The sequence below is a fragment of the Lissotriton helveticus genome, chromosome 3_1 (genome assembly GCF_964261635.1).
Source record: "Lissotriton helveticus chromosome 3_1, aLisHel1.1, whole genome shotgun sequence".
Taxonomy (NCBI): Eukaryota; Metazoa; Chordata; class Amphibia; order Caudata; family Salamandridae; genus Lissotriton; species Lissotriton helveticus.
The window spans coordinates 1534097568-1534115278 of record NC_136061.1 but is presented as its reverse complement, the minus strand read 5'-3'; the positions used below and the strand labels follow the sequence as shown (position 1 = coordinate 1534115278).

The 17711-nt window shown below is 48.7% G+C and overlaps 1 protein-coding gene across 7 annotated transcripts in view; it reads right to left on the bottom strand.

Moving 5' to 3' along the window:
* The window catches only part of HYOU1 (hypoxia up-regulated 1), a 231065-nt gene that overhangs the window by 26596 nt on the left and 186758 nt on the right, over window positions 1-17711 (bottom strand). For 4 of the 7 annotated variants that reach the window (XM_078682202.1, XM_078682203.1, XM_078682204.1 and 1 more), the window contains exon 24: window positions 17088-17177. In XM_078682202.1, coding sequence (XP_078538328.1) covers window positions 17088-17177 — 90 coding nt within the window. Of the gene's footprint in view, window positions 1-17006; window positions 17178-17711 lie in introns of all 7 variants that reach the window. The other 3 variants (XR_013608815.1, XR_013608816.1, XR_013608817.1) reach the window with 1 other exon arrangement.

Here is a 17711-nt window from a genome sequence, read left to right as displayed (position 1 = left end):
CACCAATTTTACTCATTTGGAGTATCTTCGATGGCCAAGCAATCCCTCCAATTGTTGTGGAAATCACTATCATCACTTAATCTTATTTGGTTTATTAATATACTCATGGCTTAGCAAATGAAACGCTGTTTCTAGGATCAGTAAGTGGAAGCACACATAGTTCAAAATCCCAATTTCGGTCGCCTACCTTCTAAACTCTTAAAGAACACACCGTGAAAAACAATAAGCAAAATAAATCGTGCAGAATTCATACATAATTTGCAATTGTGGTGTCGAAAAATGTAAAAAAAAATCCACCAAAATAACTGGAAGGGCTCTGGTGAGTAAGGGAGAGTAGTACCTTGCGCTCTATGTGTGATTTAAACTACAGATACACAGGCTATGAATAATTTAAAATTCGCTCTTAACAGATGTGTATGACAGATGCTACAAAGTGAAATAAAACAGATAGGACAGAAGGCAAGGGAATCGCACCTCAGGGACCCAGCAGCTCCGAGTGATATAACCAATATGCACGTGCAGTACGTTTTGATTCTCACTAGCAAAGACAGGGACTTCTTCGCTGCAGGAATCCCCTCCCAGCGCTATGCCTAGCGGTATTATTAGCATTCCACTCGCGGCGTTATCAAATCATTGTCTCCTAGTACTTAATGCTGGAGATGTACACTTCTTATATAAGCAGGAAGGGATGTTCAGAAAGCCCCTTACGGCGGGCGTGACTCGTGGGTGGTTAGACAGATGTCCCCAGACACAAAGCCATCATTCTGAAAAGCGCTTCAGTCTGCATTTGTAATAATTAAGCCGCGGGAACATGCACTGAAGCAGGTCGTAAGGCAGGCGTTTATCCTTACTACGATGACGGACTGAATCGTCCGCATTCATGAATAAATAAATACTGCGTTTTCTCTTTGCTTACCCCATCCTAACTAGCAAAGAAAATGGATGCTGTTAAAACAAAACAAAAGTAATTAGATCTGACAGCCCAATTACAAACCAACAATTACATAGGCTGTGCAAGAATTTTCAGGGGAGCGAGCGCCTGCTTTACCTCCTACAAATATGATTGTTTTATGACGTTAAAGACCACCAGGAATATCTCTATGAAATGTCGTCACTTCCCTGTGTGAACCTGGATCTTGACGTTTAGCAGCAGATGTAACAAGGTATGGCTGCTCTGCCCCTTGGTTCGGCCCCCCACTCCCCAGGGGGAGGGGGATAGTGGCCGGACCGGGGGTCCCAGTGGAGGCCACCCCCTGGAGGCAGAGCCTGAGCACCAAGGATGGGCAGGAGATGAGGGAAGCAAAGGCAGGGAAGGAGAAAGAGCGGGCCCACCAGGCGATTGGGCTGGGCCAGCTCAGCCATAAATCTAGGGTAGGAATGTGGTAAGGAGATAAGGGTTATTCCTCTTTCTCCGGGAAATGTTGTCAAGAGAAGAGAGGTGCTGGCGTGCTGCGGCTACATAGTGTGAGGTGAGGTGGGGGGGGAAGGGCGATCTGGGGTGGGCTGCAGGGTAGGGTGCAAAAGGGAAAGCGGGTGGGGGAGAGACATGGTGCAGCTGGTGGGGGTGCTGGGGCCGAGAGGGCGGGTATAGTGGGCAATGCAAGAACAATTCAACAATGGGCACGAAAGCGAGGTCGGAGTCCTTTGGTAAAACTGCTGGAAGGTGCGCACCTGTGGGTGAAAGTGCTGGATGGGCTCTTTGTACAAGGCGCGCACCTGTGGGTGAAAGTGCTGGATGGGGTTGTGCAGACGACTGTCGTGGTGCAACATGTTGGAGGCGCCCATTGTGCAGGTCCAGTCTGTGTGCTCTTGTCCGTTCGTCTGACTGAGGCCAGGGGGGTCAGGGGCAGTGCGACGTCGGACGCGGTGCTTGCGTCCGCTCGGGGTGGACAGAATAGGGCGCGTTGGGGTGGTCTGTGCGGGTCGGGCATGGTAAAGGTACCATTTCATAATGTAGTCATTAAACGCCCCAGCGTAATCAAATGCCGTTAATGGATTTGCACCCACCGAAGGACTCAGGTGGTGATGGGCATCGAACGACCGCCTAGCGAGGCAGCACCGAAGCGTTGTATATCGAGGCACGATTGACGGTCCGATAGAGGGTACAGCGCCTCGACGCCCAGAGTGTACAGCGCCTCGACGCCCAGGGGGTGCTTGGGTTTCATATGACATAAAACGAAATTAGAAGACTTGGTGGCAAGTCTGTAGGGCTGGGGCTAAGTCTTTCAGAGGTGAGCATCGGTCTCGCATCTGGTGAGAAAAGTGAGGGTGACACGGACTGCGGGCATTCAAGGAAAGGAATAAGGGGGGGGGGTCGGGGGCACGCAGCGGTGGTAGCTAGTCACGGTAGGGTGGGGTCTATTTTTAGACAAAAAGTACAAAAAGGGCTGTTTCAAGATCGGGATGGATATGCATGATTTGCTCTGTTAAAAGTGCGGAGTGAGTATTGGAAGCGAGATAACGCCCCTTCAAGGCCACTGTAAAAGATAGCGGAAAGCGCGCCAGAGCCACTAAGTAGAGACCATGGAAAAGGCAGCGCTGGGTCGGATAGCAGGGTAAAGGAGGGAAGAACAGGGTTGGGGGGAGAGGTTGTACAGGATAGGGAATGTATAGAGATAAGGATCAGAGCGGCCGAGGGATGACCAGTTGGTGCCATTCCGAGATAGCCCGGTGCCTTGAGTGCTGTTGGGGGGGAGGGGCGGAACAACAGGAGGAGGGGGGGGGGGGGGGGTTGGCAGGGACGAGAGCTGTCGGGTCATCGCGCAGCTGCAAAATGGTGCTTCATCGCTGGCTTTGGCCGGGTGATGGGGGGTGGGGGGGGAGGGCCGCGCAAGTGAGCGTGGCAAGAGTTTTCTAAGGAGTGACAGAATGAGGCGGGCACCAATTTGGTCGGAGGGGTGGGATCTGGGGGAGTTAGGGAGCTGCGGGAGAAGAAGGTTGCCGGTCTGATGGATGGGGACGGGTTGCGGTCTTGGGGGGTACGGGGCATCACTGGCCGCGTAGAAAAAATGCTGCGGGGAAAGCGAGGCTCGGGATGGCTGGTAATGCAGGAGACGTGGGGTGCTGTAGGAGGCTGTCGGGTGAGAGCATGTGGATTCCGAAGCACGGGAAATGCGGGTGATGGTCCCGTGTAAGCACCACTTGGCACGGAGGTGCCGACTGAGTCCTTGGTTAGGGGCGTGGGTATGCTCTTGGTGCGGAGTGGGAGCCCGTAGCGTGTGGGGTGGGCACGGGGTCCACGTGGGGCGTGCGGCAGCCAGGCAGGACGCAGGTCGCACTCCAGCACACTAGACTGTGGTCGGGTCTTTTTGCATCTCGACAATCCCCCTCCCCTCATGTGCGGGTGTGCAGTTTGTGTGATGGGTGAAGGGGGGTTTGGCTCAGAGTGCCTTCCCGGCAGGACGTGGGGGTGGCCATGGGTGCAGGGGGTTGCGGGACACAATGTTGGAGACGCCACGGGGCTGTATTTTGCTCCGTAAGTATGGTTGCGGTTCCTATGGGGAAGGGCTCAGTCACCTCTCCCCTAGCCGACCAGAGGCAAACATCTGCTCTGAAGGTTATTATTAATAGATGTCACGGACGGCGCGAGGGGGGTGCGGACAGCGCGGGTGACACCATTGGTTTTGGTGGTAAAGCATACATGCCAACATTTAAGAAGAGCAAAGAGGGAGATTTAAAAAAAAAAATAAAAAAAAAAAATCGGGAGAATGGGGACTTGAATCGGTTTACTATCATGTTTGGGCTTTGGACGAGTGCTGCTGCAGGATTGGACATTTGAAACATAAATGCACGTTTTTTTCGCAATGGGAGGCAGAGAGAGGGTGATGCAAGTGTTGTGCACTGGTCTGGCAGGTTGCTGGCAATGCATGCTTCCCCGATTCTCTCCCCCCCCCCCCACCCCCAAACAGCTTCCTGTGCGAAGAAACACAGACGCCCCCCCCCCCCCCCCAAGTACTTCAAAGGTCTTTAAAAGACCATTCCTTTGTTAATGATGCTTTGTTGGTGTTTCACCCCTTCTAGAGCCCCTGCATGGCCACTCTGACTATTGCTGGAAGAATTAGCACTTTACACAATACCAAGCCCTGTCAGCTGAAACCCCAAGGAATCGGGTTTTAGCTTGCAGGAATCGGGAGGCGGGTGACTAGCCTTGAAATCGGAAGTCTCACGCCTGAATCGGGAGGGTTGGCATGTCTGAGTAAAGTGGCTGGGGATGGCACAGTGCGAGGAGAGCAAGGGGGAGGGAGAGAAAATGGCACCTAGGGGAGTGGGGAGGTACTGGGGGGGATGGGGCACCAACACGAGCAGCAAGGAAATAACAGCGTGGGGGGGGGTTAAGGACAAGGAAAAGGGGGCCGTCCGAGTAAAGGAAGGGGGTAAGATGTAACAAGGTATGGCTGCGCTCCCTCCCTCCCTCCCTCGGCTCACCTCACGCGACGCTCCGCCCTCGGATCTACTCCCTTGCTTGCTCGCTCGGGTCCCTGCCTGCCACGCACTGAATGGTGTCCTTGTTCTCTCCAGAGACTCCTCCAGCTTTTAACAAGTACTATCTGGCCAGTCCGTAAGCCCGCCTCCTGCCCCTCTCCAGAGCCCAGCTGCCGGCAGCCTTCAAAACGAAACTGAAACCTACGGCGCATGGCAGAGTCGGATTCCGACACGCGCGACCCAATCCCAAGGCGCGCGTCAGAATCAGACTCTGCCATGCTTCTTAATGGTGCGCGCGGCCACCTCTTGTCTCCACTCGTTAGCTGACACGATCACTATAGTTCTCTGCGAGAACGCGCTTCTAGCCGAGACCTAAAAAGGGAGCATAGGACAACTGGAAAATCACTCCAGGAAGTGGAAGCAGAGAGGAACCTATGGCAACTTGCAACCACCTAAAAAGGGCTCCCCCACACATGGAGATATTGGTCCAAACTTTGCAACCACAACAAGAGGTGGAGGCGTAGGAAGAAGAAACCAAGGCAACCAGTATGTAGACCTGCCGTCTACGACGAGGCCTGGGGCGAGACGACTCCGACCAGGACAGCCAGGCCTAGAGAAGCTTCATACAGCGCTCCCGCTGAGACTTCGGTTTCAGACGTTGGCAGGCATCACAGTCCGTGGAGTCATGGTGCTCGCCCAGACACCACATACAAATAAGATGTGGGTCTGTCGCAGACATTTGCCGGAAACAAGATTTACAAGATTTGAAGCCCGAAGGCATCGCACACTGTTCCCGAAGCGTTGAAAATGAGGCCTGAAAACAGGCCAGAGGAGCTCCCTCCGGATCCGCATTGAACGCTGAAAAAAGGAAACTGAGGTCAGAGCGCCGGGAGGGACTTATATGACCTCGTTGACGTCACATACGAGGACGACGTGAGGGCGGGTCGTGTGGCACCGTCCCCCAGCGCGCAGAGGTGCTGCTGCAGACAATTTCCAGATCCAGTCTCAGGCCTGGGGATATTCTAAGTTAAGGAATCTGCGGCTTGATGTCTATCAGATAACATAATTAGTTCTTTGACCCTGAAGAAGAGACCCTTTTATTTTGCACCAGTCGTGAACTAGATGTTAGTCACTTTTTCAGAAAAATTTATTCTTTAAAAACAGATTAGCACATAAGACATTATCAAAATGAAATGAATGCCTGAAGAATTTCTGTTCCTAAAACACTTGGATCTTGCCCTCAAAACAACTTGTCCGCATTCAGTTTATGCACAGCAATGAGTCTCTGCAGGCTTCCTCAGGGTAGACGCAGCTTTATATCTATGACAGACCTGTGGGCATTACGCCCGAAATTTTATAGCTTGACCAAGGACCCATTAGGATCTTTCTAAGACGGCACAAGTCCTTAAGAGATTTGTCACGCCCTGAGGAAGCCCCTGGCTGAATGGCCATTTAAAGGGGCGAAACACGTTGGCTGTTTTCACCTTTTTGCATACCAACTCAGAATTTCTTTAATGTGTTTCAACACCTTTACATAAAGAACTATCAGTATGAACCCAGCATATTGGAATTTTTTTCCGAATAACACTACTACCGTGACTTGTCCTGCCCAAAAGTTTGGAACTCGCTTATGATTAGGGGGTTAGGGGTTTCCCCCTGTCAAGGACAAGACCTGCAACAATATTTGCTCAATACTTAACGGCTAGTAAGGGATTGTGACCCATCACCCCTTTTCCCCCCTGAATGACAATTCCTATTACAACTTCTGATGTGTTTTCTTGAACTTACCTGGAGACTTTCATCATGACTATACTCTATTGTAGAAACTATTTCTGGAATGGAACCTTACTTTTGAATTTGATCATTTGCAGCATGTAGTCTTGTGTTTGGCAAACTAAAGTTTGCCTCACAGTCCCGTAGGGCCTTATGGTTATTTGGATGCAGCCGTCGCAGGCTCAGACCCTAGGCAGCACAGACAGACTTCCTGAAGGCCTGTCACATACCGGTTTGCAATAGACCAGCATGGTTTAAACCCGGTTTTGAAGGGGGGGGGGGTTACATTTTACCTTGCACAGTGGAGAATTTGAGAAAAAGGTTATTGGCCAAAGAGAAGATCTGGATTTGCATCTGAAGGTGTATACATAAAGGAACAAATGTCAGCACTTGGATGGCACTTATATGCTTCTCCATTTGTCCCTTCCTAAGTGGAATGACAACAGTGCAGAACGTCACCTGCCGGCGCTCAGGGACACGGTTTTCAAGGACTCCAGACCTAGCCGGATGCCTGGGGAATAGCACAAGATGTGGAATCTGAGGCGAGAAGTATCCATCAGAAGTACGCTATAACTACCACTAGAGATCTACTCAAGTAGCTGTCGGTGGTTGTCAGCTGATTGTCCCTTAGAGGCAAGTGGCCTTTGTTTCCCTCCACCAAGTCCATCTGTTGAAAAACTGTTTCTCCGAACTAGCTTGGGCAGATAAAGTAAAGTCAATATCACTTCACTATCATAGCCTCTTCATGAAGCAGGAAAACAAGCCCACTATTCTGAAAGTGACCATAACTGCCTAAAGACGGTTATATTTGCTTTTGTGCTGAAGAGGTGGAGCCAGCAAGCATCTGTGAAGCAAGAGCAGTTTTCTTCTATACAGTGAAAGAGTGACAAACTGTGTTGAAGTCACAGACAGTTCTTTTTAATACAGCAGACTACAGTGAGCAGAAAACGCTCCCAGTGAGAAGAGGCACCTGGACTGCTAATAATCTTATTGCCCTTAACTGCAGATAAATACTACTGCTTTGTTGTCTCACCTGTGGCTCAGGGCCGTAACTGAAGGGGAGACTAAACAGCAGTTGTTGCCTAAAGGCGAGGGTGATAATACTTAATTATTCAAAATAACAGACTTTTATTAACATCTTCAAAGTCTAATATAGGACAATTTGGCAATACAAATTAGGGCCAGTGTTATGTTTAGGATTGTAGGAGGGTAAAGGCACAGTCAGCCTGAAAATATTTTACACGACTTTATGGTTAACTTCTATTTGTTAATAAATTTATTTGAAACAATTCATTTAAGAACACTTTATATCTAAACAGGATATTTACACGGGACTATAGTCATGAAAAAGGGCCAAGGATGTTGTGCCTATCTTTCCTTATATTCAAAACAATAAAGGAAACATGTTACTTACCCTGTAAGCATCTGTTCGTGGGATGTAGTGCTGTAGATTCACATTCTGTGCATATTCCCGACATCTATTGTTGGGCTTGGACGTATACACCTTGTTTTTCTTTAAAGAAGGTCTTCGAGTTACAAGACCTAGTGACTCCACTGGTAATGCGCATGGGTATCAACTCCATTGTTCGATTGTATTTTACCACATGGGGGGCGTCCTGTTGGTTGAGGCAACCAAACTAAGACCTGAAGAGCCCCATGGCAAAGTTGAGAGTGCCATGGTGTTGTGCGAGAAGGTCCGGTCTGTTGGGGAGCTTTTTGTGGGGAACTAGAGAAAGTTCAAGCAAGGGGGTGTACCATGAATGACCTGCTCAGGCTGGTGCCACTACAATAAGTGCTAGGGATGTTTGCTATAACCTCTAGACAACAAAAGGTAAGAGTGGGAGAGGCAAATGGGTCTGGGATGTTTGGCCAATGCACTATGGATGGAAGCGCTTGTGCATTGACTTTGGGTGGGGTAGCTTGGCGCCGAAGTTTTGGCATTTTCGGTGGTGGCAAACAGGTCGATTTGTAGAACACCCCAATGTGAGAAGTACCAGAGTAGGACTTTGGGATGGAGTTCCCATTCATGGACTTGCTGATGTGTCCTGCTGAGAATGTCTGCGAGATTGTTGTCCACTTCGGAAATGTGTTGGATGAGCAGGTGTGCTGTGATGGATCGCCCACCGCCAGATGCTCTAGGCTACAGTCGACAACTGTGATGAATGCATGTCCCCTTGTTTCTAGAAGAAAACACTGCAGTTGTATTGTCCGTTTGGAGCAAGACGGTTTTGTTCTGTATGAGAGGATGTAAGGCCCAGAGACCAAGCTGGATAGCCTGCATCTCCAGGTAATCGATGTGGAGAGATTGCTGAGCATATGTCCACTTCCTCTGCGTGGTAAGGTGATTGAGAGGAGCACCCCAGCTGGTGAGCGAGGAGTCTGTGGTGATGGTTTCTTGAAAGACAGGGTCTAGGAGTGGCCGTCCCTGCAACAGGTTGATTTTGTTCCACCATTGGAGAGGTGTGTGGAGCTCCCAAACAAACCCTAGATCCTCTAGATGACCCTCCGTTCGAGACCACTGAATAAGGAAGTACATGTAATACACCTCCTCTCCGTGATGTTGCGGCGAAAGCGGCTCAATGGAAAAGGGGGCCTGTATCTTCTCTGAGGAAGGAGCAAATTATCTGGACACATTTTGTGTCAGTGTGGTGGGGTGGGGGGTGTTACGAGTGATGTCTGTATGAGTTCTAGCCAGTAACCCTCCTTTATGCTGTCGAGGACCCATCAGTTGAGGGCAGTTTCTGTCCAACGGGCAATAAATCCCTGTAACCTTTCTTCCATAGGTGTTCTATAGTGGGGGAAGGTGGGGTAATGTTTTGTAGGGGCAGCACCTTTGGAGGCTGTACCCCTTCCTCTACCAATACCATTGTTGCCCCCGAATTCACCTCTATAGTAGCCCGGTCAACGTGATTGATGCATGGGTCTTGAAAAGGTGGAAGAGGTTTCTGGGGTGGGGTTCTTGGCTGCACCATGGTATTGTGAGCAGCAAAAGGAACCACTAGGGGTGGGAGTCTGTAGGGCTCCCATGCCTTTAGCTGGGTCAGTATCTTTCTTGAACTTTTCTAGCATCTCGTCAACCAGCAGGCAGAAGAAATGCTGGTATTGAAGGGTATATTTAGAAAGTGTTGCTAAACCTCTGGCTTGAAGCCAAATATGTACAGCCATATGTGGCTGCGCAAAAGGATGTTGGTGTTTATGCCGCAAGCAGCTGCGTCCACAGCATTCAGTGCATAGTTGATGTTGGAGTTGATCTTACCCTCAAGTCACCAACTAGTATCCCTCCTTTTGGTACTGCTCTGGGAGATGCTGGACAAGGTCTGCCATATGATCCCAGTGGGTGCTGTCATAATAGGAAAGTAGGCCTATAGAGTTAGTGATGCACCAATCTATAGCAGACTGCGCTGCTACACTTTTGCCCCCAGGATACATGTTCTAACTCTCCCGGTCCAGAGGGGTGGTGTCCCTTGTCCTCGGAGTGTTAGCTAATTTTCAAGCTGTATGAACGACTAGGGAGTCAGGGGGTTAACTAGCCCCTTAAGTATGGAGGTTCAGTAGGAAAAACCTTGAATTTCTTGTCTACCCTAGGTGCAACAACCCTAGCTTTGACTAACTTGCTTCAAATTTACGTGGCTAGTCTAGGGACCACTTTGGGCATAGAGAGGTACTGTAGGGAGCAGAGTGGATGGGGGGGTTTCCATGAGGAAATCTTTCTCTTCAAGCATCTCTACCTTATGAAAGGTGGCTGCCCTATATAGGACCTCATGGTACAATGTGACGTAGTCTGAGGGTGAGAGATTTGCGGGTTAGAAATCTAGGTATGTTCCAGCTGGAGGTTTTATGTCACAGTCGTCCTATAGTTCTTGACCCTGCTGTGGATATGAATGGTCATTAGATAGCCGTGGACATTCCCCACACCCCTTAGTGAGAGAAACCCTGTGGTGAGTGTTGAAGAGAAGCTACAGACAGCAAGTTAGAGTAAGGGGAAATTGAAGTAGAGGGAGTGGAGAAGAAAGACGAACAGGAGGCAGTGGAGAGATGACCCTGTTGCGTCTCTTAGACTTTTTGGGAATGGGCGGCACAGGAGGATGGAGTGCTTCCTCAAAAGTCAACTTTCTCTTGTGAGGAAGTGAGTCCTTCTGCACTTGCGGAGGCTTCGCTAGGATCCGATCAGTGCCAAGTTTGATATAGATTTGTTGCAGTTTGGATTAGAGGTGTTCTTGTAGGCACTGAAAGATTGGTTGTTCGAAATCCTCAGAAGCGGCAGAGGACAACTCCAAATTGCAGTCTGAATGAAGCCGAAGAGGTGCGACATCCAGACGGTGCCTAAATCAATTTCTGCTCTGAATGCATGGATTCAAAATGCTTTGGGTCTGTGTCCCTCAGCTCTGAATGCTTCAGAGTGGTGTGTCTCGGCTCTGAATGCTTAGAGGTTGATTTTGGATCCAGTGCCGAAGTTTCAGGCGATGCCTACATTAGAAGCTTTGAGGAGGACTTTGGCGCAGAGTGTCGTGTGGGCATCTGGGCCAGCTCAGAATAGCTGTGTTGCCCATAGTCAGAAGGTAGTTGTGCACTGAAGGCCTCAAAAGTAGTTTGGGAGGTCAAGGCAGGTAGGGGCCTGTCTATGGCGAGTAGGGGAGGTAATGGTACTCTCTCAGTGGTCTTCGGCAGGAGCTGGAAAGGCAGAAGTTCTATTGCTTCAGCATCCATCTCAGAGTCACCGCTTTGGAGTAAAAAAAGTCCCCTCTAATTCAACAGCAGGAGTGTCTCCTCTGTGTCTCCGAAGAGGTCCAGGGTGTCTTCCACCACCCTTCTGTGCGCAATAGCAGCCAAAGTGATGGGACGACCTCTCCTGTTCCAAAGGGTCTTTTTGATCCAGAATTCGAGACACAAACAAGAGTCTTCATGGTGTTTGGGGGACAAACACAAATTGCAGATTTTGTGGAGTTTTGCACTTAGATACTTGACTTAGCAACTAGGGTAGAACTGAAATGGAGTCCTTTCCATTACAGGGACATCCTCGATCGAATAGATGGTATTCCAAGACGTGGTCTACTAGAAGCGAATGGATGATTGCGCGGTGGTGGAGATCAACAAGTAAATGGGAATCTTTTCACAACAGATGAGGAATGGATCTGAAGGTCCGGCGAGAACACAATGTGGCATCGAACTAGAGTTCACAGACAAGTCTAAACCAGACGGCGGAGAAAAAAAGAAATCAAACAGAGCTGATGCATATGTGCATTACCACTAGTAGGTGGAGTCAATAAACCCCATGACTCAAAAAAGACTTCCTTAAAAGAAATACAAGTTTATACAATGTATACCATCCGAACACAACATTAGACGGTGGAAGTATGCACAGTATGTGCATCTACAGCCACACATGCCATGATCAACAGATTATACATGGCCTGCTATCTAGAACAATGCACCCTAGCCTCTGGGCACTTATGGTAAATCTTTAGGGTTGTGGCCGACCCTAGACACCAGAGGCATATCTTGGGGGTATCTGTTACAACAGTTTGTTTGCAAGTCACCAGAAGAATCAAAGCTAGAGGTTTTAGGAAGCTACATTTTCCTTACACTCTGGAAACATTTGAGAAATAAGTTAGTCAATTGATGAGGAAACAAAAAGGGGAGCCAGATCCATGTATGAAGGCACAGAAAGAAAGGGAAATAACGTCTGGGAGCATTGCAAGCACCTATGTATGGCTCCAGATGTCACTTCCGGGACAGAGTGGAGTCATGGAAGAGCTGCACGACACCCCGGACTGGGACTGAGGGGTTATCCTGAAAAATCTTCTAAATTCAGTCTGGCATCAAGGAATATCTACAATGTGAGGAATCTGCAGCTAGAAGTATCGATCGGAAGGAGTACCCACTTGTCTTTTAATCTTCTCTCCCACTCTTCAGAAGAGATACCTCTCCCCTACCAGAGTGGAGAGAATAGGGGTGGAGGGGAGATTCAGTCAATGCCAGCTAACAGAGGAATGCACGTCACAATGTATTACAAGGCTATGATGGTGTGGACTTCACCTTGGATGACTTCCTTTAGCAGTGATGAACAAGTTACTTACCTTTGGTAAATCTTTATCTGGTAGAAACTATCTATCCACAGATTCCTTACTGACCTACTCAACCACCCCACTCTATGAACAGATTTCTAGGGACAGGCTGTTCCCCTTACAGGGCCCTAGTTTTACACCCCCGTGGTCAGCGATTTTCATGGCTCCATGCTCCTGGCATATAAAGTCATGAAAAGAAATGGACGTCAGCACGCTGGGGTGGTGCCTACATTGTGACCGTGCACAGCACTTCCGGTGTGGTCCGCAAATAACACTGACCACTGGTGTGTAAAAGTAGGACACTGAGAGGGGAACTGCCCTGTCCCCAGAAATCCATTAGCTGCGATAGAGAGCAGAGGATGTGTGGATCGGTAAGGAATCTGCGGCTAGATAGACTGTACCAGAGAAGACGTTTTTGAAGTTAAGTACCCAAGCAATACCTCCCAAGAGGTGGGTCTGCGAACAATTTCACACTAGAAAGTTCTGCATGACACAATGGGCAAAGTGCCTGTCCTGATGGACCTAACTGTTCGGGTTGTAGCGCTTTGTGAACATGTGTAGAGAAGCCCACATTGGGTGCCTGGCAGATGTTCAGGACTGGGACTCTGCGTGAAATCACAGCAATCGCAACCTTTGCTCTGGTAGAATGAGAATGCAAACCCTCTGGGGGTTTCTTCTTGGCCAATGCAAAGCAGATTTTAATGTAGAGCATGACTGATTGCATGATGGTCTCTTTCTGCACAGCCTTCCCTTCCTTGGCTCCAACATGCCTCACGAAGAGGCGGTCATCCAACCAGAACTCCTTTGTGCAGTCAGGGTAGAACAGTAAATCTCTTTTTGGGTCCAGGTGGTGCAGTAACTCCTTTTCCTTAGAGGCATGCAGCGGAGTGTGAAAGGTATGCAGAGTGATAGACTGACTTACAAGGAAGGAAGGAAGCTCTGGTGCAAAAGACCAGCTTGTCTGGAAAGATGATGAAGTGCAGAGGCTTACATGACAAAGCCTGGAGCTCATTGACCCTCCAGGCAGATGTTAAGGCCACCAGAGAGGCCATTTTGATTGTATCGTAAGGAGTCTGACAAGATGGTTGTGTAGCGGCCGAGAAAGGAGACTACTAAATTTAGGTCCCAATGAGGTATGATCAAGGAAAAAGGGAACATGTGTCGGAGACCTTTCACAAACTTATGTGCAATAGGGGATTTGAATAGGGATGGCTGATCTGGCTACCACAAAAATGCAGAGACTGCAGAAAGATAGCCTTTTAAAATGCCCATAGCACAGCCCTGCTGGGCAAGAAAAAGTACCTGACTAAGGGGAGTAAACACGGGGAGCAGAAACGGGGTCAACTGTTTTTTCTGCACACTATGTCACACATTTGTGCCAACGGCAGGCATGTACCACCCTGGTGAGGGCTGCCTGGCTGCAATGAGGACTTCAGAGAAGAAGGTCAAATGCTGTCAATTGTCACCGCTCAATGTCCACGCATGAAGGCGGAGAGTACAGAGGTTGCTGAAAAGGGGCAGCCTGATCAGAGTGCCGATGGCCATGGTCAATAGTCAGGATACCAAACTCTCCAAGCCCAGTCTGGAACCACAAGGATGACGGGTCAAGTCATTCCGGATCTTCTTGATAACTTTGGGCAGGAGTGGTATGGGCAGAAAGGCGTATAGGAGGCCTGAGCTTCCCTCAAGACAAAAAGATTCTCAGAGCGAGAGCTGCCTTGGAAACTCCAGTGCGCAAACCCACTGACATTGTGTGTTCTCTGCAGTGGCAAACACTTCTAACCAAGGCTCTCCCCACTGCTGAAAGAGCCCTCGCAACACCTCCAGATGTAGATGCAATGTGTGATCTGCTAAGCATCTTCGGCGGAGTCTGTCCGCCCTGGTGTTCAGGTAGTCCGACAGGTGTTAAGCCACCATGGATATGCCCCGATGTTCTAGCCATGTCCAGAAACGCTGGGGCTTCTTGATAAAGGGCCCCACCCCGCCCTGCTTGCCACATGGTGGTGCTGCAGTCCATGAACATCTCCAATGGTCTTTTTTTGATGGTGTAGAAAAGTTTCAATGCCAGCCAGATTGTTCGGAAGGGTAATGCATTGATGTGGTGCCGGTTTCTGGAAGAGACCAGAGGCTTCGGATCTCCTACTCTGTAAGCTGCTCACCTTACCCCAGGAGTGACACATCTGTCACTACTGTCAGATCTGGTGGGGGAAAGGAGAGGGGTCTGCAGCTGACCCAATTGTGGTTCTTTAACCACCACTGCAGATTTTTTTGCAGTACCCTCTGAGATCAGGACCATATCTGAGATTCCCCGGATACTGTGCCCACTGGAACTTCAGGTCCCACTGCAGAACCCGCATACGCCAGCCAGCATGTGTCACAAACAGAATGCATGAAGCACAGCAGACTCAGTCAGTCTCACCAAAACCCGGGGATAGAGACTGAAACATCAGTATCATAGCCTGAATATCCTGGTCTTGGTGTCTGGTAGGATAAGCCCGATACTGCACCATGTCCAGTACAGCTCAGATGAAGAGGAGCATCTGAGATTGAGTCTGGTGTCTCTTCAGCACGTTGATAGTAAACACCAGTGAGTGCAGGAGGTCCTCCATAGTCAACTGCCTGGGGCGAGCCCCCCTTCAACAGCCAGTCATTGAGACAGAGTAAGACGGGCACCCCTGATCTCCACTGATGACCCGCAACCACGTCAACACCCGAGGGGCTCTGGTATGGCCAAAAGGGATCACGACAAACTGAAAGTGTTCGCGGCCCACCATTAACCTCAGTAACGCCTGTGGGAATGTAGGACAGGAATGTGGAAGTATGCGTCCAACGCTACCATCCAGTCTCCTGGGTCAAGGCCAGACAGATCTTGAGTAAGCGTGAGCATTTTGAATTTCTCCCTTTTCAGGGACAAATTGAGGGTGCAGGACCAGAATAGGACCAAGGCCTCTATTCTTCTTGGGCACCAGAAAGTAGCGGGAACAACAAACACAAATTGCTTCTGGTGTCGGACCCTTTCTATGTCTCCCTTGGTCAAGAGAGCCGCCACTTCCTGAGAAAGTAAGGAGAGTCGCACGCAACTGGCATGGGTGGTGGGGGTAGTCATGAAGGGGAGTGAGTACCCCTTCATCATCTGCACCACTGGAGGTCGATAACGGCAGACTGCTAAATTCTCCAGATTGTCAGAAGTACCCTGCCGCTCACTGGTTGCCCATGATGGTCGGAGCGTAAACTAAACAGGCTTGGAGGTTGCAGCTTCCGGCTGCTCGACACAGGTGGGAGAAAGGCAGGTGGCCACACATCATCGACTAGCACCTGGGGACCCAGATTTTCTCATCAAGTATCTCAGAAATGAGAGTTGCTAGAAAAAGTATTAAACAACTATTGTTAATCATTTTTAAAAATCCAATTCAATGGTGAAGGCGTATTAAGGAAAAGCATCTCTTAGAAATTCTGTACTCTGTTTTGTTACATAGGACAGGTAAACCTGGAACAATGAAACAATTGCTTTTGGGTGATACTCACATATTACCATTACATTTCTACAAGTCCTGAATTAAAAAAAACATGTATCCTGCCTTATGGGGTACAAGGCCTACATAGGGGGACTAATTAATATTTTAAAATGTGTTATTAGGATAGTATTTACCCTGCTACAATGGTAGGCCTGAGGATATGTTTTCACGGTCACTGTAGTGGATGGCATAATAGGTGCCCTGAGCATACCTTGTACCATATACTGGGGAGTTAAAGTTAAACATACCAATTAGAAGAATGCCAATTTGACCATGCTAAAAAGGGGAACACAGGCACTTTACTACTGGTTAGCGGGCGGTAAAGGGCACAGAGTTCTAAAGCCAGCAAAAATATAGTGTGATTGACACACACTATCTCGTGACGTCTCTTTAGAGTTAATGGTAGAATGGGGTTGCAGTTCCGCTTCAGTTTCTTGTGCTTGCACTTGGATTTAAAGGAGGACATTAATTCCAAAGCTGGACTTTTGGTAAATGGCCTTAGGACCAGGTCTGTCTCTTAAATCAGAAGTGAGACCTACAAGACTATTTCAACTTCCTCTTATGCCCGGCAACATACAGCTTCACCTATCGGTCTAAGGTCACCTTTGGGGACAAGAGGGCACACTTATTACATAACTTAAGAGTCGGGGCTCAAGCACAGACACCAATGACGCACCTTACGAAGACTGTGACCAACATCTTCTGCCAGCAGTCACGGTATGCGTTGAAACCTATTGTTTTAGGTGGGGACATTGTTTCCTAGCACACTGGTGAAATGGTGTGTTCCCAAGTTTGTCAGATTTTCCGACGTATTTTTAGGCCAGATCTGCGCCAAATGCATAAAAAGAAAGGAACTGACAACAGCACACTGACAACAGCACACAGTGGTGGAGCTTATAAGCAGCTTGGCTCCAATTACTTTCAAGGTGGTGTTGAGTCAGTGCTGCGCAACATGGCCCCACATAACTGCTAAAGAGTTTTCTGCATCCAATATGGCTCCTGTAGAAACCTCCAAGGTGAGGAAACTGCAGTTAAACATTTCCATCAGAAAACCGCTTTTGTTTATCTTTGCTACTCCTCCGAGATGTGCCCAAATGTGCAGAGAAGGGAAAAGAAAATATATGGGCCTGAGATGGGGCTGGGAAACAATTGCACACTTAATCTGAAAACATGATTTTGACCTGAAGCTTCAATCGGTGTGCGACTTAGGACTGCCTGTGATGAAACCTACGGGAGTAAGCAGCAGGTTCCAGGATCTGAATGGATCATGTGGTGCTGGTGTTTCATAATTCAGAATACGGCTCTGAATTACCTGCCGCTGGTTCCTTCGGCTCTGGTGTAGCCTCTCCTTTTGTCTCAGCTTTTGGGGGCTCTTTCACTGGTTTGGCTTCATCTGGGGTACCTGCAGGATGGAGGATAGTAGGCAGGGTCACGATAAATGAAAAATCGTAAATTAAATTGTAGTGAGCGCATTCAACACATTTTAACATCACATGCAAGCTGAGCAATTTAATGGGAGCCCCACAGTTATACGCATGAGCCCTACATATCACTTGCAGAGAGACCCCAACCTACTAAGACCACCCCAAGAATTCTACTTCGTTCACAGACTGAAGAGATGAATTCCTTGTTGCGCTGTAGGATACTGTATTAGCCCAGCTGGTTCCCCATTGAATGGTGAAACAAAAACAACTGCCCTCAATCAATTTCCCTCCAAACAGAATTCACAAGTAGGTGGGCCTTAGCCAAATACCTATTTATCTGTCTTCAATGTAGAAGTCAAAGATCATAGCAGTTACCAGCGCTAGTGTGTACTCACTAGGCAATTTGGAAGGCATAAAGCAAACAGTGACTTTGTTAACAGGACTCCGAGGACTTACAGCAAGCACCTCCAAGCTAATATGAGATCTAGTTTCACTTCTAGCAGAGATCTTGT